Genomic DNA, 24,794 nt, shown 5'->3' with positions numbered 1-24,794 from the left:
TGGCACTGTATGCTGAAACTACAGATGCTGCTACCTGTTCAAACCAATAAACAGATGGATGAGTGAGTACTCACTGGCACAGAGGTCCTGTGTAGTCCTTGGGGCATATACAGGTGTACATGTTGGGTCCATCTTGACAAGTGCCTCCATGTTCACAGGCATGATGCTCACATTCGTCAAGATCCTCCTCACAGAGTGTGCCAGCAAATCCAGGGTGGCAACGGCACTCAAAACCAGCCAAGTAGTCCTTACAGCTTCCGTGGACACAGGGTTGAGATGCACAGTCATCAGTGTCTGTTTCACAATGTTCCCCCTCCCAACCCAAGTCACACACACAGCCAAATTTATTAAAGAGGTCTTCACATGTGGCTCCATTTAGACAAGGATCTGAATCACAAACAGGGGCACTGGTGCAACCTAAATGAATCTTTGGTTTTCCATCTAAATGGAACTGAGATGGCTGAGGGGCTTTATAGTCATCCACAAAAGGAAGGTAGACTCCTCCGACCCTCACTGCACCCAAGCAGCCAGTGAAGCTCTCTGCAACAGCCAGCGTGGCCCCCTTTTCATTGAGGAAGTGAAGGCTTCCTGTGAGCTCTGGTACACTGCTGGCATCCGTGATTCCATCCACAATGATGACCCAGGGAGAGGTTTTGCGGTCCTTCTCAGCCATTGAGATGTTAACACGATGCCAGCTCCCATCAGCCACTCGACGAACTCCTGTCAATGTCAGCGTCTCGACACTGTTACCAATGTGGATCTCCACCCGGACTGAAGAGTCCAGCAGACCCACCATCAGCAGGTCAGAGCCCCAGGAGGCTCTCAGAAGCACAGCGTTCTCTGAACGAGTGCGCAGTTCGATGTATATGTTAGAGACAGGTTCAGCCAGGGAGCCTCCGGCACTGTAGTGCACAGGGTTGTTCTCAAATGTGGCATTGTACACACCTAAGAGACAGCATGGAGACATTAATTTGCATTTGTTGCAGAACCAACAGTCACTTAACTAGGCTATGCATCAACTTCTTCTCCTAACTCAGGGTATCAGCTGACCCAGAGTAACAGTCTGAAATGAACTCTGTATACCCACAGAGGGTTTTCAGCATCACTGCTGTGTGTGGAATACTATGCAAAGCTAAACTGGTAAATATCATTGTTATATTGATACTAATTATTCATGTTGGAATTCTATTTTTGCTTACATAACCTCCGTAACTAGTTACGTATATTATATTCCCATACAGCTAAAATTTCTTCTTCACAGCTCAGCATTGAGCATTGAGGAAGCATTGAGACACATATAGTTATATGTGTCTGACTATCTGTGTCCTGACACAGTGACTAGACATGACCTCCCAGCAGTAATCCTAATCCTTAATGAGAGTCTGTACAGGACGGTTCGTACTGTCATTGACCCTCAAGTGCTACTCGGAGGTATGAATGTTTTTACAAGTGATTCTGAGGTCCTTGATGAATACTGGTCCAGAGCTGTATTCAACAGGTGGCGCATCTGTTAACCAACAAAATTTCCTTGCCTGCCGCTTCATGCAGTATTTGCCTCAGGCCAGCACTGAAAACATGCTCATACATTTCCACATACCACTGTGATATATTAAAACTGGTAAGAGCAGATGGATGGCACTGGTTTTTCTTGCACATCAGAGGTGGTGCACTTCTAAGGTGACATGATATTCTACTAGAAATATCCCTATTTATATTTCTAGTATATGAAAGAATAATGTTGAATGAGAAACAAAAAAAACATTTTGTGATTCATTATCTACATGTTTGTGTTTAAAATGTAACTACATTTATAACAAGAAATCCCAGTTTTAATTACACATGTATCCATGGGAAGTAATCATTTTAAAATCATAGGAAAACATTCAGCCCTAAAGCATATGGACAATAATTTACAATTATATACTTATATTTCTCACTAGCCACTGTTATAAATCATGCACATGTTCTTACATTCATATCCATCAGGAAGGTCCACACAATGTCCGCCATTGACACAAGGATCACTGACACACCACACACGTGTTTCACAGGTCTTTCCGGTGTATTCTTCCGGGCAGGAACACGTGAAATCATTGAATGTGATGGTGCATTCTCCTCCATTTTGACAAGGTTTCATCTGCAGAGGGAAGCATTGAGATTTAATATAATCCAGACAGGCAGAAGCTTGAAAGTGTTAGCAATGGTACTTTATGACAGGTATCCAAAACAAGTGAATGCTTTACAACAAGTTGACATGGTCGGGAAGGCTCCTTTAAGAAATGCTGAAAATGTTAGAATTTTAAAGGGTACAGCCTGTGTATCTATGGCTGTGTGTTTAGTTTTGGTAATTGTGAGGCCTGTTTTGCCGAGTCTTCTGTAAACTCATTTGGAGATCACAGCAAATTTGTATATCCTGACACTTCCTGCTAATATTCTGTGATACAATAGAGCCAATCTGCTCTTTCACCTGGTCCCACCTACATTAGTTAAGCCTTTACAGACTGTATTTAAGAATGTTTTGATGAGAACTGATTCTTATTGGGTGAAAATAATCAGATGCATCTCCTGTGACTGATCGACCTGTTGATGACTGTTTGGGAGTAGTTGATGACTACTAAAATGTAGCAGTTGTGAATGCCCTAGTTGCCATCATCACATTGCTCTGCATCATGAGAGAAAGCAGAACTTCGGTCAATTGATTTGTGCTGTATAGAGATTCACGTCTTTTCACGTCTCTGTTGGTTATATTGTTTAGTAGTAGGAGTTATTATCATGACAAATTGTTATTGTAACAAAGCAGATTACAGAACTATTTCCTACCTTGCAAGTATCATCACTGACACAGTCCTTCTTTACATTTTCAGCATCACTTGGTAAATACACCTCCTCCTCATCCGAGCTGTTCCAGGCATCCACATCTAGATGTACCGAGTCTAAACGAAGGTCCTGCAGACAACCTTTGTAATGCCCCCCCCACCCATCAGAGTCCAAGTCTCCCGGAAGTCCTCCTACATAGGCTTGATCCCCACTGTTAACATTCACATCAGGGATCTCTCCTATTCCATAGCGAAGGCCTGCATGCTCAAAGATCACTTGTCTGTGCTGGACTTCCACCTGCAGAAACTGCTTTTCACCAGTGGTCACAAATATAGGAGCTGTCAGTGAGGCACTGTTAGGCAGAGAGCTGACAAAGACCCTCCCCATCCTCAGGTAGACCGTGAAGTAGACCTCTTCTCCCTCTTCTTCTGTGGGTCTCCTCAGTTGGAACAGCAGCCCATCTGGCTTTAAGGACCTCAGGAAGAAGGACAAGTTAAAGTTGCTCCCGTGGGTCTTCCCCACATCATAGACACTGAAACTCACAGTGTCCTCGTGGCTGTATGTCCATGAGGGGAATTCTGTCAGGGGAGAATTGGAAGTTACTTGAGTACTGTACTTAAGTACAATTTTGAGATACTTTGCTTAAGTATTTCAGCGCTATGCTGTTTTATTGTATGGGTGTTTGCTCTGCTCTGACCAACAATTAAAGCTCTTTTGAGACATTAGTGAATCACTAGTAACAAATCAATAGTATATAAAAATAAAACTATGTGTAATGAGAATTTTAATTTCAGAACATTGCATACTTTTCAGGTCATGTTTTGAATGTAGGGCTTTTTAGTTAGGTAAATGACACCTTTGATGACTGCTTTGACACCACATGTCAAAAGGCTGATGGTAAAAGTGCTTACCTTCAGAGCAGCTCTCACTATGGAAGGGACGGTAGCAGTCACACTGATAGCTGGTCCACAGGTCCACACAGCGTCCATGTCCATGGCAGGGGTCAGGCTTACACCATTCAGTCTTACTGCAGCCCAGATCATGGCCTTGGTCCTCTGGAAGTGTTTGGGGTAGGATAGGCTTAGAGTCGATCATCAGGTCTTCCATACATCCAATGAAGCCCGTTCCACTTGCAGAGTACTCTAAAAGCTCCTCTGGTGCTCCACCTACATAGACCTGCATGAAGGCTTCAGAGGCCTGGAAAGGTGGTTCGTCAACACCAACATCAATAACTCTGCATCCATCTCTGTCACAGCCAGGGCCTTTCAGAATCAAAACCAGACCTTCATTATCTACAAAGACATGAGCATCTCGCCAGTCTCCATCACTAACCAAACCAGGAAATGTTACATCCATCTCAGACTCCTCAGAAAAGGCTTTTGCATGAAGACCACCGTTCACAATCTCCAGCAGGAGGTGATTATCCACATCCCCTCTGTAGAAGAGCAACATATTGGGTATAGTTGTCCGGAAGCGTAGCTGAACCCCATAGCCACGGTGGACATGGTGCTCGACCTCCCTGCGGGTTCTTTCTTCTAGAACTACTTGGATGTGAATGAATCCAGGGGTGGAGAAGGAGAACGTTGTTCTTGTGGAGCAATGTTCATCAAAGAAGCCATGAGGGCACAAGCACGTATGACCATGTTCTCCATCCTCCAGCCACGGGTGGCAGGTGGCTCCGTTCTGGCATTCATGGTCTACACAGCCGGAGAGTTTCACATCGCAGTGATCACTTCCCCAAGGAAGTTCACCTGGCTCGGGTTCAGGACAGTGGCAGGTGTAGGAAGCTCTGCCATCTTCACACCAGCCTCCATTCTGACAGGGCTGGCTCTCACATTCATCAATGTTCACTTCACACAGCTCACCTGGAAGGGGACAACATGGAGGGTTAGATATAGTGGTGGCTGACTAGTAGACAGTTCCAGAGCTGTACTGGAGAAGAAGGGGAAAGATAATGCTGGCATGTTTGGTTATTTTGTCATTTTATCATTAAAAGTGTTCATCTGTCTCTCAGTACTTTCTGACTTACTGAAGGCAGCTGGTCAGCTGGTAGCTTTTACCAAACATATAGATCATCAAACAAAATGACCAAACATTTTTTGGTTGAAGCTTCTCCAGTGTGAGGATTTGCTGCTTCTCTGTTTTATATCACTGTAAACTGGAAATCTTTATGTTTTGGACTGTTGGTGAGAGGAAAAAAAAAATGAAAATGCTCCCTTTGGCTAAGTCCCATGTTTCATGATGATTCATAGATTAAGCAATGATAATGAATCAATAAACAGAATTATGAAAATTATGAAAACTGATTCAACATGGGTTCATTTCAGGGTCAAACAACCTAAACTGCATTTCCAAAGTTTCATCTGCTGAAATCTTTAATATATATGCCTTTCGAAGCATCTCACATTGCTGCTTTGAGCCTGTCAATCACTAGTAAGGACTCCCTTAATCCCTTTAAAGTTCACAGTTTTTCAAGTCTCGTTTAAAACAACAGTCAGGTGTCGATATGAACACTGAAACAGGTCTTCCTAGCTGTAATCATTCCTCCAAAATCCACAGTCCTCCTTCTGTTTGAAAATGTATTCTAAATTTAAACTGAAGTTATTATTAGGTTGGGCCTGTTTTTGTCGTTTGTATGAATGTTTCAGCTTAGGTCATTTGATAATAGCAGAATTATTAGAATTAAAAATGCTTCTTTACATTGAGAGAGTGTTGCCACTGTTAAAAAAAAAAGTTTTTATTTAGTACATATACTCTTAAATTTAACATGCATCAGATGCTTCTGTCTATTCATAAGAAGGTGCAAGACTCACCTAGAAATCCAACTGAGCATGTGCAGGTGTAGCCGTTGATCTTATCCTCACAAGTGCCTCCGTTCTGACAGGGTTCAGACTCACACTCATCAATGTTGACAGAGCAGTTCTCACCTGTAATGTGAAATAAATCAAATGATTGTCAGAAGATTGAAAAATGGTGTAAGATCTGAGATGTTTGATAATTGGTTCTTGAGTGTTAATGACCTGCAAACCCTGGCTGACACTGGCATATATATCCAGCTGCATCTGCAAAACTGAGCTCCCAGTCCAGCTCCCAGTGAGACGGATCTGAACGCTCGAAACACTCCCCACCATTCTCACAGGGCTGCTCGGCACACTCATCGATGTCAGTCTCACAGTTTGGTCCTTCATAACCTGGAGAAAACAAAATGTAGCTTTATCTGTTTTATTCACACTGAACACACAAACATATGAAGTGTCCCACACGTCTCAGATCAGTCACAAGATGTAAGGAAGAGTGTTTTCCATGTTGGGATACATTAACAATAATTTAAGAACCAAAATGAACCTTTAATGCCTCACTTAGATTAAAAATGACCAAATACTTACAAAACTAATGTGATTCCCATCAGCCTCAGCTGCACTTCATGTTTGTTGCTAAGTAGCAAATGTTTGATGGTAAAATGCTAAACTAAGTTGGTCATCATGGCAAATGTTACCTGCTTAATTTCAATATTGCTGACATTATCAATGATAAGTATGTTTGCAGCTGTGAAGCCACAGAGCTGCTAGCATGACTTTAACCTTGTTAAGTTTAGTCATTGATCCGTGTTGGCAGCATATTGGTCTAATTAACAAAAAATATAGATAAATAAAAAAAACAACTATTGCTCTGCAAATTAGTATTATCTACATTCGTTATTGAGCAGTAAAAACTTGTGATTTCACGCCTGAAATAAACTTATTTTTAAGAGAAAGGATTTGATTGAATGTTCTGGTGCAAAGCAGTTCCATGCGTCCTCTTTGAGTAACAGAGCGCAATTTGACATTCATGCTTATAGCTTTACAAAGATTTTTTTTAATGTGTACCCTTGTATTGTGAATTAGTTGCAGGTCAGCTGATTTCTTCTCTGTGGGCAGTTTGCGTCTCAGTGGGAATTCTACATGCTGCACATGTATCAAAATGTGGTTTTGTGAAAACCTGCAGCTCATTTCACAACCTTTGCGTGTTGGCACAGAAAGGTTTGGTGTGCAGCAGATAGGTCAGTACCTGGCCAGCAGAGACAGGTGTATTCTTTGATTCCCTCTAAACATGTGGCACCATGCTGACAGGGATCAGAGGCACACTCAGGGATGTCCACTTCACAGTAATCACCCTCGAATCCTGTATCACTGCAGTCACATTCATAGCTGCAAGAGACACAATTAAGTTTTTATACAGCGGGATATGAAAATTTGAACAGCAAAGTTGCCATGAAGATTTCTCAAAGCATTAATGGGACTGCCAGTTCTTCTGTGTCAACTGATATGCAGTACAAAATGAGAGCATGGCCACCACCATGGTTGAAAACTGAAGCTAATACAGAAGTGGCTTAAAATGAAGCAGATACCAATAATAAATGCTCACTCCAAAATATTCCAAAGTCACAGACAATATTCAATTCTAGCATGTGTCTGGTGATCTGAAGTAATCTTTGTCCCATTAAGGACTTATTGAGGACAAATATTTGGGGGCATGTTCAATTGATACAAGGGTTGTTGTTAAAAATAACCTCTATGTAGAGAACCATGTGTGAGTCTTCCATCCGATGTGATGTCCATGTCCAATTTGGAACATATCAGGCACTTAAGACAATAAGAATAAGAAGATACACCTCTATTTGAATTAAGGGCTTTTCTGGTTGGGTTTGATACCAGTGAGAGCAGTAAAACACTGCTCTTCAAGCTGGTGTCAAGTTACTCTTTTTGATCAAATAAAAATGGTTTGGACTGCTACTCTTTGAGTCTGCTAAAAACAAGCCTTTCTGTAACATTAATAATGCTATGTAATGGCTATATCAGTTTGCTGCTGACATTACATCCCAGTCACATCGCTAAGCATACAATTTTCTAACAAATAAATACCACCATGATTTTTGACAAGCCCAGAAGGTCATCTGACAGCTCCAGAGTCTTTAAAAACTCGTCTAGGATGAAGAAATATTCTGCCCACCTCATTATATAATAACAGTGACTAATCCAAACAAAGATGCTATCTGGAAATGACAAATGTCTCCGGTCAAAAACATTTCAATTTGTTTACTTTTCCCTTGTGCCGTCGATAAAAACATGTCATTTCCCGCTATATAGATAGGAAACCAGTCACAATACCTCTGTTTGATTGTGCAGCAGACAGAATATTTTTACTTCCAGACTCTTGGAGGATTCTTCCCTCAGAATATGCAGTGGTAAGCGCTGTTAAACCCCCTGCCCTGGGTATTTATTTTTCAGAATGAACAATTGTTTAGCTGTGCAGGATACATCTGTCATCGACGTTTCATTCACAATCACTGTAGCTCCTACAGACAGTAACTTCAGCTTGAGCACAGGCATACCTGTTCACCATATCATGACAGACAGCTCCATTCAGACAGGGCTCACTGACACACTCATCAACATCGACCTCACAGTCGACGCCGTCAAACCCGGGCAGACACTCGCAGGAGTACATGCCGACCAGGTCGTTGCAGGTGGCTCCATTGCGGCAGGGGCTCGACTCACACTCATCTATTTCAGTTTCACAGTTGACTCCTGTGGAGGAGGGATATGAAAGCAGTGATGATGATGATGATGATGATGATGATAATGGGAATGAAACGCCTGCTGTCTTATATCTGTTAAAGGTAGCTGTTACATACTGTGTGGCCAAAGGATCAGTCACCTTTAAAGATCAACACACCACTCACACTGCACTGCCCAAATGTCTGCATCAGTGTGTCTATTCTGGTCTCCAGATACCTGTGATGATAAAAGCCTTTCTTTAAATTCTCTGAACAAAGTAATTGAGGGGGGAATGCAGGATTGCTGATCTGAGTCGACCACTCACAGATAACATGAAGCTCCTCTGACACAGAGCAGACTCATGGAGAAAGAAAGGAGTGTAAGAAAAACAAGATGGGAGTGTTTTCTCTCACTCTGCACGGAGACTTTATCTGAGCCGAAGATAAGATGCCTGACTAAAAACGTCTTAGTGTGCACTTAAAATACTCCTCGTACCCAGTTTATCAGGAACAAACAAAACACTTTGGAATTAACAAATGACGGTGAGGAACAAGTAGAAAAACCTCTAGAAGGACAAATAAATGGTGTCAGGGAGCAGAAAGTCCTCGTCTCATTGCTGTTGTGTTCTTTGAGGAGATGATTAATGATGACACAGTCGTACGTGCTCTGGGGCAGTAATCCGCAGCTGGAGTAATCTGCTTGTGGGCCCAAAGGCAAAAATGAGTTGTAGCCCCCTGCTGACCCCTGTTCCTCCCACTCTTTGTGCATTGTATGTATCTGTTATCTTTAAATACTCACCAGGTACAGTGCACATGACATCTTTATATTTAATCCAGATCTCATGAAACCAACCAGTACCCCTGTGTTTTAGTAGTTTTAATAGGCGTGTCAGTTTGTTTGTGATCATTTGATTAAATACAATTGTATTTAGGAAAATGCACTATATAAGCTTTATATCAATTCAAAGAATAACGCTTTAAAAGCTAATTTTCTACAAAGGGAAAAGCACAGGAGGCATCTTAAGGCCTGCCTTTATCTTTTCAGGTCATTTCAAACTTTTAATCATAAACTGTATTTCTTGGGTGCACAGTACTTATAGGCCAGTGCTGACTGACACATGAGCCATATCAGCTATAAGGACTGTATGTCTGTCAGCTTGTCTCTGCTGATGCCCAATGGACAAATTTTAATGCAGCATTAAAGTGTTTGTAATCAAAGGATAAATCTGGTGATATTACAGATTTGTCTTTGTATCAACAACAGTAAATAAAAATAAACACTCAAATAAACACACACACATACATACATAAACTCAGTGTGACTGTGTGTGTGTGGTTTCATCAAATGTGACTGAAAATGACTGAAAGTGTTCTTTTCTGAGGTATTTCAAAAATGTAAATCTTCAGTAGAACCGGTGGGCTTGGAGCTGAGAGCTGGACAGGGTTGGGAAATCGGAGTATTGAGAGATGTACAAACACACTGCTGGTTTGGGTCATTTCATGAGACTTGCTGACTAATGAGTATAAAATATCACCAGTCCTTTCCTTTCAAGCAGAGATTTTCAAACTGTGAGACGCCTCCCCAGGGGGAGCATGCGAGAGTGGAAGGGCTGCAGAGGGAGACACATTAGACGACTGTGTGAAGTGAAAGGGACAGGTGCATGCTGGTCTTCTGAAAACAACAGGAAGTTAGTTATTGTGGTTTGGCTGCTGATTTGGCCGCTCACCAGCACGGTCAGCAGTTGCAGCTGCAGCAGTGGCTGTGACACACAGCTCATGGGGGCAGTTAAGATACTTAAAACCTTAGCACCAGACTGACAAAGAGTAGTCATAGTAAAATAATAGGAGGGACCAAAATCAGAAAGTTAAACAGACTTACTTTGTGCACTGATTTAAACCAGTGTATGTTTGAGGTGTCCTCTGTGTGCATGTGCATGTGCATGTGCATGTGTGTGTGTGACTTTTGAATGTACCTGCAAAGCCCACCAGGCACTCACACTCGTAGTGATCCTTCTCATTGATGCAGGTGGCATTGTTCTCACAGGGTCGTGAAGCACACTCGTTGATGTCGATTTCACAATTAAAGCCCTGAAAACCAGGGACGCAGAAGCAGTGGAACTCTGCCACTCCATCTATGCAGATAGCTCCATTCTGACAGGGCTCTGATGAACACTCATTCACATCTTCCTCACAGGTTGTGCCCTCAAACCCTCGTGCACAGTGGCATTCAAAGCCCTCGGGTCGTAATACACAAGTCCCATTGTTCCTACAGGGATCATCGATGCAGTCAGTCACATGTGTCCTGCAGTCCAATCCTCCGTACCCAGCAGGGCATCTGCAGAAGTATCCATTCCGCTGGTCCACACACAGAGAGCGGGGTTCAGAGCACGGGTTGCTCTGACATTCATCCACCTCCTCTGTACAGTTATCACCTGTTAGTCCATCCGGGCAGATGCAGTGGTATTCTGTAGTGCCAGGGGTGCTGGTGCAGTTTTCACACGGAGCAAATGAGCAGGCATCATAGAGCTCGTTGCAGTTTTTGCCCATGTATCGGATCCCCTCTCTGGCACAGATACAGGCATAATCATCCATGGTGTCCACACAAGAAGCTCCATTCTGGCAAGGTGCCGACAAACATTTGTCTGATGTGGCTGTGCAGAGGATTCCTGGAAAGCAAAGGAAATGTTATGCTGAGGATTAATAATGCATGTTAATAACATATTTGCTATACTACAGAGAAATGATTCCAAACCTAGGGCACAGCATGTGTCAAGGTGAAAATTCAGAGAAACCTCTATAAAAAAATAATGCACATTTTGTCCGATTTTGCTGTTTTTAGGTTGGCTGTGTATTGTATGTGTATCACTGACATGCCATCAAGACCAACATGTGCATCAGGATCAGAACTTTAAACAAGAACGTCAGTGCTGGGTTCTGGGCTCTCTATGGAATCACATGACGTGCAGACAAGTTTGGAGAATCTCTCATATAATGATGTTTGTTTGCCAAAGAAAAAAATTACATCATACATTATACTTAAAAATTAACTAGATTTAATATCTTTGAAAGGGTCTCAGGTTTCTGACTAATATACTTGGAGGTCCCATCTGTTCTCGTGAAAAAATAAAATAAGAAAGTATACTCAATCTCAAATAATTTGACAATTTCAGCTATGTTGTTTATTGTTTATTTTGTATTTATTTTTAGTACAGATTCTGTAGAGGCGTTAATTTATTCCATCTACTTAACCTCAATGACTTGTCTTTCAGCATTACATAATATCTAAGAATAACTTGGCACTGTCAGTAATTTACTGCTCCCCCCTGAACTACAACCCACAGGTGTTCTGGACTGTTGTCGGACCACAGACTGCACACATCATGAGACCTGTTACATGTCAGGTAGTCGTATGACTACCAGTGTGCTACTGGGACACAACGTTTCCAATTAGCAGCAACAAACAAGTGGATGACCTGAAATGACCAAGTGTCGTTAAAATAGGCCACCTGCTTTTAAACCTGTTACACTTATTCATTGTGACATTTCCTCTAATCTGATCTCACTGCATTTGAAAAGACAGACTGTGTAGGAGAGTCCTGGCACCGATGTCCAGATGCAGAGGTGTTAAATCCTCACATATACTGTACAACTAAATCCTCCCACACATGTCCCAGAGTCTGCGTTGCTCTCAGCATAAACTCTTGACCCGTGCCGTTTCAGCCTTTCTTTTGACTTGAACTGAGTTGATAATGATCTCAAAAAAATGATTTCTCCTGTCCAAAACATTCTCTGAACTTAAAGACTGGACGAGCTACTCTGTTTGATTTTGGATTCCTATGGTAATGCTGAGAAAACGTTCATTCTCAGAGAGATTGATTGGGATTTCAGGTCTTTGATTTAAACATCCTCCGTGAACATGGAAATGATAGGAAGTAAATGCAAACCTTACATGAAGTGAGCTTCAGGTCACTGGGACTTGTTTCACTCCACATATAATATTGTATTTTATAAGATTAAAATGTTTAGTATAATAAAAACTCTAAAACATTGATTCCAAAAACAAGGTGGGACAGTCTATCCATCTATTCATTGTCAATCTAACTATTTTATTGTATCTTTTATTGTGATTATTTCCCCTCCAGTCCTTAATAACAGTAAGCCTGCATTAAAATAAGCAAGCAAATTCATTATCTTTATACTTTCCAAACATAGAACGACAAGTTTTCTTTGACAATTTTCAGGAATGTTTTGATAATATCTGTGGAGAAGCACGTCAGTGAGGATCTTCTGGCAGGAGCACTGCACAGGAGGTAGGCAGACTCTCCTCATCTGTAGCACCAACAAAACGTTTAAGTTCAGGTACAGTTTTTACCCAACAACAGAACTATAGAGTGAAGGTTAACCTGTGTCTGAGGTCTCTGTCTGACTGTGACTGTCTGTGGCCTCTAAGGGCCTCTTGTGGGATTTTTTGTCTTGTTTCACGAAGACGCATGAGCCACAAGTTGGGCCTGTTTCTTGCCTTGTTTCTTTTTTTACATAAATAATTGTGTTTCTTGTCTCAATTAGCATGTAGCCAGTGCAAATAATGACTGCATTGTGCATTATCCTCCATGAATAGCTACTCTCTCAGTTTGTGGGGCTGTTCCATATGTCATTTCACAAAGTGGTTGTGGATGGGGGGGGGGGGGGGGGGGGGGGGGTTTAGTGAGGATTTACAATACATACGCTGTCTGCCCTCATCATCCAATGCCATGAGGTCTCTGTGGAATCAGTCCACATTCCTTTTGCTGGACCAATCTCAACTCCCTGTCCAAAATACCCCATCCACCACTCCCAGCCTCCCAGCCCCCAACACTTTGATCAGTGTCCCGTGTCCAAATTCTCACTGAAGTGGAAGATATTAACAGTGAAGGGAGTTATGGAGGGGAAGAAAGGGGAGGCAGAGAGAGATAGAATATTTAATGAGATGAATTAGTAGTGAGGAAACGAGTAGTAGTTGCAAACGTCTGCCATCATTGGGCTTTTTCCATAACCAAGACAGAAATAAAATCAGAAGATTATGCACATTTTGACTTTTCTTCTTCTCTTTGACTCTTTCATGAGTCTGTTTGACACCACTGTATCCTGATAAAATGAGCTCAGAATGTGAGTGAAGACATAATAATACAAACACTAATCAGGACTTTGAACTCGCCTTCCAGGGATGTTGTGAATACCCGATGAGGGACAAGCATAGTCAAGTCAAGACAAAGTCCGTACAAAACCATCTATATTCTTTCCAAAGATCAAGCCTGAAAGCCTCAGTTATGTTCTACAGCAAAGATTACTCACAACACAGAGTGCTGCATTAACATACTAATTTCTGCTACAGGTACAGCACTTCTGGTCATATCTATTTTATGTGGTGTTTTGTTTATCACACAGAGTTTTGAAGTAGGCTTTCTAAATACTGTGACTCCTCAAACCTTGTTCCAACAGTCAGCAGTCATGGGCTCCTCTAAGCAGCTGCCAAGCACTCTGAAAATTCAAATAACTGATGCCCACAAAGCAAAAGGAATCCATAAGAAGCTTGCGAAGCATTTTCGGGGAGCTGCTTCCTCGGTTTCTAATATAACTAAGCAATGGCAGTTGTTTGCCAGCACTGTTAATCTGATCATATCACACCCTCACACTGCTCAATGAAGCAGATTGGCTGAATTTTAGTTTGATGGTTTTGGTCAGAGAGGAGCTCCTTCAAGGATAAGTCTGATATTCTCCATTTCTGCTCTTGTCAACAAATCCTATGACAAACAAACCATAGAGCTCCAGTGTGATCCTGAAGCTGAATGCATCAGTGAGCCACACTGGGTGACATGGACTCCAAAAAGTGGATCAATCTGCTGCTGGAAATAGTTTCCAACAAAGGTACTATTTCCTCCTGTTTAAGTAATGTTTGTTAAAAAAAATATATATATATATTTTGTGATGTGTTTTTAAACTTTAAAGACTTGGAGATGAGAATCAGAGTACAAATGTCCTAACACGTGTTTGGTTTGGATCTTTTCATGGAATTTGTGGCCATAAGAAAAATACAGAACAATGCCAGCTTTATCCAGCAATGGGGCAAAATAAATCCAAAACATACAGAGCTGTATGCTGTAATGGGTAAGACAATCATCAAAGATTATGATTCGATTAGATTAGATTATTATCTCAGAGACCAGACTCAAATACTTAAGTATAATAAGTATGCAATCAAAATACATGTGCAGCTGTTTCGGTGCTTAGATCAAGCACTGCTTTAATCATAGGCAAGCTCTCCTCAATTCTGATCCAGAGCTGCTAACAGCTGTAGACACCTGAAGCCCACAAGACCATCTTCTCAAAGGATTACAATGGTTACCTCAACAGCTGATGGACTCATTGGAGTCATTCCCAGTGACGAGCACTCAGTTCTCACACAACTACCATCACAACTACACTAGTAGTTAGAGTTACTACATACTGCACTCAAGATGGGATGAGATGACAGTGGACTGCAGGAGAAGCCCCCCTACACTGCCCCCCACCACCATACTAAACAGCACTGTGTCTGCTGTGGCAGTCGTCAGGTTTCTGGGATCCAGGACTTAAGGTGGGTATCCAACATAGAGTCCATTATCAAAAAAGGCCCAGCAGAGGATGTACTTCCTGCACCAGCTCAGGAAGTTCAACCTGCCTCAGGAGGTACTGATCCACTTCTACACTGCAATCATCAGTCTGCTCTGTGTTCATCCACCACTGTCTGGTTTGGATCAGCCACCAAACAGGACAGGAACTGACTCCAATGTACAGTCGGGACTGCAGAGAAAATCACTGGTGCCAACCTGTTCACAGCTCAGGACTTATACACCTCCAGAGTCAGAAAACGGGCAGGAAACATAACTACAACCTGTTCAAACTCCAGCACTCTGCACGCCAAAACAACTAGACAAAAGAACAGTTTCTTCCCACAAGTCATCACTCTGATGAACAGTCCTTGCCCCCTAACAATAAGACATCCTGTTACCTGCAAATTGTTAATTCTATATTTACAGTTTGAAATATATATTCATTTGCACTTTGTGTATTTGTTTATAATCTACAGGGCACTTGACTTGTACATAGACACTGCACTGTATGCTGGTGATCATTGCTGCATTGCTTTTTATATATATATTCATATGTGCATTTATTTTCCACCCACTTGCATGTACATTATAGTTCTATATTTAGTTTAACCTATCTTTGTTCAACTACTTTTCCTGTAAATTGTTCTGTGTGTAAGTGCATTGAGAGCAAGTTAAAGACTAGAGTAAAATTCCTTGTATGTGTTCACATACTTGGCCAATAAAGCTGATTTCAGTTCTGATAATCTCTCCAGTAGACATCATGTGATATTATCAAAGTGACTGAATTCTTTCCTGAAGGAATGAAGGAATGATGGCTATCTACACTGCACAGATGAGTATAACTTCGTATTTACACACTGACTCTTTTTTCTCTCACTGTAATAACATATCAGCTTATGTAGCATGTAACAAATATAATGCAACACTTATGGATGCCAATCAACATTATATTCAACAAAAGAAGAGGCAGCAACTGTAATTTCTTGTCAACACGCATTTTTTGTCAACACATTTGACCCAATGAAGTAACCTGCTTTAAGACATGTCCAAAAACAACAGACATGCAGCAGCTACTTTGGCATTCCACCACTTACAAAGAAATGTCCAACATCAAACAAGTTAGTTAAGCAGAAGAGTGCAGTTGTCCCCTTGCTAAATGGCAGAACAACTTGACTGAAGAACAACAGCAAATACTGTGTTTTCTTCAGTCATATCCTCTGTTTTCATATGCTGAGGGTTTTGCTTTATTGAAGCAGTAACTAGTCAGTGAATGTCAGAGGTGCATATTGTACAGAGCATTGCACAATCAGTGAGGAGTTAAGAGTAAAGTTGCACTCTGCTGAATTTTGGGGACTGTTCTGATCAGAGGACATCACAAACACCACCTTGCAAACTGACAAACTGGATACACTTAAAGCCAGCAGGAAAACGCTGGGCAAATGGTGAATACAAGCAATCCAGATTGTTACTCCAACATCAAGAAGGTGGTTTAAATGTCTTTTCCACTGCCTTTGAGCAGTGCAGCAAATCTAAACATAAAACCAAGTACAGATCTCATCTGTCATATATTCATCTCTCAGCCCTGATGCACAGTCACCTGTCAGACATGACCACAGAGACATTTGACCCAAAGCATCTACCCTGCAGGAGGCTGAAGTGGAGGACAGTGAGGGAGACACCAATGAGGACAGTGAGGAAGATAGGCAGTTCTACAACTGCGCCCCAGTGTCACCCTTTTGAAGCAGAAGGTTGGTGTCATTACTAATTCTGGTTGATGTGTGCTCTCCCCTTAGTTTGAACTGTAGATACTAATTGTGTTTGAACTTCACAGATTAAAATGGGCTGTAGGAGAGTGTTAGCCACCTGTAGACTAGAGGAGTCCCAGGTGGCTGTCAAGGTTTCAAGATTAGTTTCAAGTCTCCTTAATGTGAGAAGGAAACCAGGATAACCAGTGATGCGATGATCCTTTGCTTGCTTCATAAGAAACTTAAACTGCTGTGAGGTTAAAGATGGGTAGAGAAACATTGTCCAGTCATATGTCATCAAGGGACGAGAGTATTCAGGCCTGATGTCGTTGAGTGATCTCTGTACTCAATTATTTCATGTGCAACAAGTGGCACATGTGGTGGGTACTGGTGATTTGTCAGTGCCTGAGAAGCTTATTAGGCTTGGTAATAGGTTCAGGAAGGAAGTGTGAATATGTGGAAGTTGATATGCTTGATTTAACAGACATCTGTCCATGAGAAAGTTCTGATCATCGTGTTTCAGTGTCAGCTTCTGTTTTCTTATGTGGTGTACCTCAAGGGTCCATTCTTGCTCACCTCCTTTTTTTCTGCAAACATGCTAACCGTTGGCTATGCAATTCACTGTTTAAACAATATGTTTTAATCATTGTTACGACAATGATCTTTCATTCTAACTCTATCGTTAGCCAAGAACGCCAAGACAATTCAACCAAACCCTGGATCACGTTTAATGACAACGTTGTTTCAGCTCTCACTTTCAGCGATATCTGTGTGTGGAAACTACGGTATGTTAAGGTCAGGGTATGTCTAACCAAAAAGGTTAGCACAAAACACTTGGTAAAGGCTAGGGAGATACAGTAGTGAAAAGTAACTAAGTATATTTAAGTACTGTATTTTCTACTTATACTACATCTCAGAGGCAAATATTGCACTTTTACTCCACAAAATTTGTCTGATAGCTTTAGTTACCAGTTCCTTTTCAGATTGCAGTTTTTCATGGCCTTCCTCACCCGAGAAAACCATGTATCTCCAGATCTGGTGATTTTGAATTGTTCTGATGAACTGAAGGATGAAGTGTTCCTTTGTGGGTTGAGAAAAGTCCCCTCCTTCTTAAGCTAAATAAACTATTTAAAAAGCTTCGTGGATTAGTTGGAAAATGCATCATCACAAAGCTGAAAACAGGCTGATGAAAAGTTGACTTTTGAGAGGTATGTGCTTCTCACAGTTTGCACTGTTCTGCAAACCATCTCGCAGTGCTGATCTTCAAAGGAATGAAAAGAATCAGAGATTCCAAAATGGGGGAAGCTAACATATTAGCTGCCCTGCACCACCCAACCACAACCAACGGTAAATACTGCACTTCCAAGTAGTGATTATGTCACTAAGCTTCAAGAACCACCTATTTTGGGACAAGGTGCAAATGAATTTCACTGTACTAGATCCTGGTGTGACTGTGCACTTAATGCGATAAAAGAAGGAATGTTTGTCTCCCGTGTGAATTTTGAATACGAGATTCCAACTTCCCAAATCAGTGCATTTAATACATGCAATTTTTTACCCTGACATTTCCTAAAATAATGTGATATGTGATATTAATGGAACATTTTCTTTTTTTTGTATGTGATCTTGTCTGTCACTTTTCATTTTCTCATTTTTGCCTCTCTGTCAGTGTGTTGGTTTTCATTGTGCATACCCTCCCCCTCTTTTTTGACCCCCATCTCTAACACCTTCTCCTCATCCACCCCCAACCTCTACTCTTCATCCTACTTTCCCTCCCCCTCTTTCACCGAAGCAGGTTTGATGGCCTCCCTGACCTCCAGAGCCTTTCCATGTTGTAATCCCTCTGGTCCCTTTGGGTCAATCCCCTTGCTCCACTAATCTCCTGGTGGCAGGATACCTGCACAGATTATAGTTTGAAGCCTCAACCCTTAGCGTGTGTGTACTTTTGTCACCTACTCTGTCACCATATTGCCTCTCACATACTCTTTTTCTGTCACTTTGACATCACGTTTTACCAGCTTCCCCTACTCAAACCCTCATGAAATGTGGCACATTTGCCAGGATTCCCAGGATTTGTTAACAGACACTCAAATTGGTACTACAGTTGCAATCTTACACTTCACAGTCTTAAACAATATATTTCACCTACAGTATTTCATATTGATTCACAAATCCTTATGCAAAACTACGTGTGCTGGAGTTGCTGTAGCATATAAATGAGTTTGTGATTCTATTGCTCATATAAAACTGTGGCTGAAAAGTTCATTTAAAGAACCAGTATTTAGGGAATATAGTGAACACGGCTTGCACAATTTGTTCCCCAGTTTGATTTTTGATTGTACTTGATTTTCACATCCCACTCATACTTCCCAAAGTGCTGTATTGATGCAGTATTCAGTAACCAAGAAAAGTATTCATTTAATATTATAAACATTACATTCTTAAACATTCACAGCATTCTTCAAACTAATTTTAGCATTGTAATCAAAGGTGTGACATAAGTAGAGTTCTCAAACTGTTATAATTTACACTGTATTCTTATTTATCTATTCATCGATCTGGCTTTGGAGACCCCACCCCAAATCTAAAGCAGATAACTAGGCACTCAACTAATGTGCTGGAGGCTACATGTGCCGTTACCTGCAGGCAAACTAAATGAAGTCCTGCATTAAAGATTTTTACTACAGTAACAGTGCCAAAGTATTAGCATTGACTTGTGCTTAAAGTACCACTAGCAAAAGTGCTCATTTTGCAGATTGGCCCATATCAGAGTGACATATTGCATTGTTATTACTGAATTATAATTACTGATGCATCATTGTATACATTACTTTAATGTTGCAGCAGGTGAAGGGAGAGTTGATTTGATTACTTTACAAAGTGCTGGGTGGCTTGTGAATTTCAGTAGTCTTAGCTTATTCTATGATAATACATCATCAATTATTTATTGATTATACTTTCTATTCCTAATCTGAATCTGGAAAGTAACTGGTAACTAGTTATCAAGTTGTGAAATAAATTCAGAGTAAAAAGTACAGTATTTCCATCTGATATGCAGTGGGATGGAAGTATCATCAGTGTTGTGCAAGTTGCTGAAAATGAGCAATTTGTTATAATTAAGAGTTACTTCCCTCAAAAGTAACTGAATGACCTATTCCTAAGTAATAAGCTAGAGGTAAAATATCTTTTGTGTTACTTTTACAATACTCAATATACACATAACTATATTATTTCATTTTTTTTATTTTTTAATTATTTGCTTTGCATTATTTTACTTAAAGTAAATATATTTGCTCAATGATTTTAATCATTCTAAATGCTAAATTATTGTCTTTTACTGGCTTCTATTTTTAATTTTCCTTTAAATGTACTTCATTCTATTTTTATTTCTCTATTCTCTTATAATTTCTTTCTTTCTTTCTTTCTTTCTTTCTTTCTTTCTTTCTTTCTTCCTCTCTCTCTCATTGAAATGTATTTTCTATTTATGATTTTACTGTATTTCTATGCTTCTGTAAAGCACTTTGAATTGCCTGGTGTATGAATTGCACTATACAAATAAATTTGCCTTGCCTTGCCTATTGTTTCTTATTCTTATTGTTAAAACTATTGGAATTACAGTAACACGTGACTTTGTAATGCATTGCTGCCGACAGTATAACATAGCAGAAAAGAGAAATTGTCAAGTAAGGCACAAGTAATTTGTACTTCAGTACAATACTTGAGTGTAAATGTGCTTAGCTACTTTTCATCACTGCCTAAATGAAGTACTGGGATGGACCAGTCAGAACAACTGTTAAGTAAAGAATGAATAGATTTGTGACAGGTACCTGACTGCAGACTGTTTACAAGCTGTAATGGGATGTGATGTACAATTGATTGTCCAAATATAGAGCAATGGCTTGATATTGCTCACACTCAGACACGCACACAGATACACACATTAGAGAGCCACACACAACACAATGACCTGTCCATCATTCAAGGTAATCCACAGAATACACACACAAGGTTGATCCTGGCTGTTCAGACAGCTGCACCTTCCAGACATGACACATAGGACAACGACAGCCAGAGGGACAGACGTCTCATTCACCTGACACAGCTCCAGTTAATACAGTCACACCTGGAGCTCCCTGGTATCAGAGTGTTAAAGATGCAGATCATATCTGTCTGCCTCTCTCCCATCAGATGTCCCTGAAAAGTTCACAGCTCAGCTTCCACGTACCCCATCACATGGACACACATGCAGAACAACCTTCCTCTTCCACAGTTACACGCACATACAAACAGAGCATTCTGTCTGTCCCCACTCTCAATGATATCATCCCCTAATCTGTAATAATCTGTCTGTTGTCTCTGACCTCCCCCTCTGACAGATTTAAGCCTAATCTATTTTTTATTTTCTGAAAATAAAATGAAATGACAAGTGTGACATGTTTCTAGACAGACTGCAGGCAGAGCATGTCCACAGTCTGCTGTAATTAAAGAATCACAGGGTTCAGATACGAGCATGGACTGCTGCATTCAGGTGCTGAAGGTCATTATGGAAACCTTGATATGAGTGTACATGCAAGGTTTTATTCTCATTTGTCTAAGACAACGTTCCACTCCATTTTGTACAGCCTAAACATACCAAACCAAATGTTGCTTTTTTTGTGTAATTGTATACCTGCATTTTACTGGTCTGATCTCTCAACAAACTAATACTGCTGATTATTTTAGCATCACACTTGGACGTCATTGGAATTTTGAAGATGAAACAATCCAAAAATAAAAAGTATTTGTGCTTTCATAATACATAACCTTTTCCTTCATTTTTTTGTACTTGTCCTCGCCTTTGTCTTCTCTTCATTTAGACAAGTTTCATCTAATAAAGCTTTAATAATTGCAATGATTTTGGTTTTTAAAAAAGTCACTTTTACACGGGTAACTCTAGTGAACCCAAGAGATCAATCGGCCTCACAGTATTTTTTTGACTTTGGATGATGACAATCACCTGCTTTTCTCTCTTCCTCTGTCAAACGTCAGTCCAAACATGTTGTACTTCACATGCTTTGTTTGAGGTCTGAAGCTTGCTAACCTGATAACTTTATAGCCTTGTTAGTAAGAGAGCACTCTCGTATTGTTTCCGCACCAGTCAGATTCATTAGACTTCCACTCCACATTTTTCTCCCGGTCACATGCTGCAATGCCTCTACACCCCTCAAACGTGATCCATCCCACAATCTGAGAACGCTGATTTCATTCTACAAACAACTAGAATTGCTGCTGAATTGACGGTATTAGGCTACTGGGAGTATAGTGAAACTATATAAATGACAATATAGTAAAAGTTGCAAAAATGTTGAATTTAAATAATGAGTAAATACATAGATTATAGGATAAGTTATAATTACAAATACTATGCATTGACCTTGTAGCTGAATGCAACTATATATAGTGTGTTATAAAGCATTTACTAAATGTTTGTAATGCCCATAAATGCTAAACAGTAGAACATAAAGTGTTAACAGTTGTGTTTTCACTTGCTCTTATCTAAAAGCACAACAGCAAGAAAGAAAGGACAGCAGATGATGTCACTATCTAGGAAAATACAATAAATACAATACAAAGTGTTATGTAATGTCTTAACTGTTTCTCACTGATGCGATGTTCAATCAGTGAGCAGAATGTTTTTTTTACATCACATTAAATTGAAAAGAGTCCATCTTTTGATACAATTCAAAGAGTTCATAGCCCAGAGTCATTTAGAGAGGCTGCTGCTTGATGCAAACATGACTTTGCAAACTAAAATCGAAACTTTCTGGATGTTATGTGACCTCATTCTGCGCCTCCATTCATGCTCAGACAGATATGAATGAGCCTCTCTGCTGATCTCATCCCTGTTTGCTCTGATGGAGTATGCATGACTGACAAGCACTACCTCAAAACCAACAAACCAACAAAAAAGGCTAAAAAAAAAAACACAAATAAATGCTGAATGCTACAACTTCTACCATTACCAATCCAATCATACACCAGCTACATATGTTTCAGAATCCAGTAATGATACAACAACAAAACATCCAACAGCATCAGAAATTAATTACACTCCAAATGCTCATGGCTTCTCAGCATTGTCAAAAAAAAACTAGCCAGTCTCCTCATCATTGTAATAAGTGACAAAGGGAGAACCACTCCCAACTGGTCTCCATCTATTAGAGTCTCCTAAGACTGTGGGAGGACAAACTGGCTCAATGGGCACCTCCAAAGACCCACTTGTGCACCACTCATGAAGCAGCATCTCTGAGAGCACTGATGACATTCCTGAGTCCTGCTCCTGTTAACTGTTAGATCGAGGAAAGTGACAGAGTGGGCATTTGGGTCCTTGTAATAAGTTTTTCTTGTAACCGGTTGTTTTTCCAGAAGAAGGATTAAACACTAATTTCAGACAACAAACACATCGCCACGTAGAATCTTTCTTTGGATTTACACACAGACATGATCATCCAAAAGGAATACTTCACACTGTCTTTTAACACAGGAAGAAATACAACGCAACTGTTACTCACCCCATTTGAACATCATCATCGTCAGCAGCACTGTCTTTAGATTCAGGTGAATTTTTCCCAGTTCCATGGTAAAACTGCTGACCTTGGTCTGTAGAAGACCTCGAGGTAAATGTGGAAAAAAACAAGTGAGCGGTCCTAAAGATCTGACATGCTGCTGTGTGGCAGAGAAGCTCCTCACTGAGTTGCTGTTGTCCTGTGTTTAGAGGCTGGCATGCTACACACTGGCCATGCTTGGCTACTAATGAGTGCTGTGCTGGACTCAAACAGACGCCCTCCCTGCTCTGGACTTTCAGAGTGTAATCAGCCATGAGAGCAGGAAGACAACAGGAAAACATGAGCTGGATTAACACGTGCTAATACCGATGCTCGTCATCTCAACTCCTAATGGATGAAAGAAAGACAAGAAAGTGAGGGAAACACCATCTGAAGACAGTATAATAAACGAAAAACATGTCAACTGTGTCAGTTGAGACAAAGGATTTTTTTTAAAATGACACTATAAGTATAGTTCTGTACAGTTTTATGCTATTTAAGCTGTTAATACTTTGATTAGAAGGATAAATGACATGTTTAACTGTAACTGACACTGTTAACCCTTAAAGAGTCACACCCAGGAAGAGGAAAATGTATTATTATTATTATTATTATTATTATTATTATTATTATTATTATTATTATTATTATTATTGCTTAGATTTGTTTCCATTAAAGAGACATATAATACACGTTTTGTGGGCAAGAGCAATACGAAATATTTTTAACAAGAATTAGTAAAACTCAAATTTATATTGTGCCCAGATGAAAATAACCCAAAATTATGCAGATCGGTGTCTCTAGTTGTAGACTAAAGCTGTTTATCTGTCTTTTGGTGCAACACACACACACGCTTTTAAGTACTGTATCTTCAACAAACCATTTCTAAACCGAGTATGTCCCACACACTTCAGTCTTGACACAGGCTTTAGGCAGAAGAAGTGATCAGACTAAAGTGTAGGTGTGTGTGTGTGTGTGTGTGTGTGTGTGTGTGTGTGTGTGCGTGTGCGTGCATGCGTGTGTGTGTGTGTGATATTTGAACATATAAACATGCTAAAAAAATCAATTAAAACCTTCACTTCATCATTGCCTTTACGCTGTTGTACAGTGGAGACATGATGGATGGCTGACTTAAAGATACAAAAAACACATGAAAGACACATTACCTTTAAACTGCTTCCTGGCTGAGATATCACTGTTGAAGGATTTTATGAGTAACAGCTTTTTCACACGTTCATGTGGGTGTAGTTTCTGCCTACATGTACCCCACCTCTCGCCCAAAGTGCCCCTGATGAGCCTTGATAGACTAAACGTGTTGGAAAACAGATTTTTTTGTGTGTGTGTTTTCAGAATGAGTGAAAAGAGAATCAGTTATACAGGAAAGACAAAGCAGTCTTGCATTTCGTAGTCAAAAATATCTCAGCTGTAAAACTTCCTTGAGAATTCTAAAACCAGTTCTCAACAAACACCAATATTGACAGAT

The 24,794-nt window shown here is 40.4% G+C and overlaps 1 protein-coding gene across 1 annotated transcript in view; it reads right to left on the bottom strand.

Moving 5' to 3' along the window:
* Positions 1-23,553, bottom strand: part of crb2a (crumbs cell polarity complex component 2a) — a 28,771-nt gene extending 5,218 nt beyond the window's left edge. Inside the window, exons 1-10 of the mRNA XM_076757448.1 lie at positions 23,279-23,553; positions 10,327-11,019; positions 8,189-8,384; positions 6,865-7,004; positions 5,838-6,008; positions 5,631-5,744; positions 3,729-4,682; positions 2,821-3,395; positions 1,972-2,137; positions 75-945 (exon numbers count right to left, since the gene is read on the bottom strand). Of these exons, the coding sequence (XP_076613563.1) occupies positions 75-945; positions 1,972-2,137; positions 2,821-3,395; positions 3,729-4,682; positions 5,631-5,744; positions 5,838-6,008; positions 6,865-7,004; positions 8,189-8,384; positions 10,327-11,019; positions 23,279-23,345 (3,947 nt within the window). The 5' untranslated portion in view covers positions 23,346-23,553. The remainder of the gene's footprint in view (positions 1-74; positions 946-1,971; positions 2,138-2,820; positions 3,396-3,728; positions 4,683-5,630; positions 5,745-5,837; positions 6,009-6,864; positions 7,005-8,188; positions 8,385-10,326; positions 11,020-23,278) is intronic.
* Between the last annotated feature and the right edge of the window lie 1,241 nt (positions 23,554-24,794).

The sequence above is a fragment of the Chaetodon auriga genome, chromosome 19 (assembly GCF_051107435.1).
Source record: "Chaetodon auriga isolate fChaAug3 chromosome 19, fChaAug3.hap1, whole genome shotgun sequence".
Taxonomy (NCBI): domain Eukaryota; kingdom Metazoa; phylum Chordata; class Actinopteri; order Chaetodontiformes; family Chaetodontidae; genus Chaetodon; species Chaetodon auriga.
Note: the sequence above shows the minus strand (reverse complement) of the source record. Positions and strands in the feature narration are given on the sequence as shown.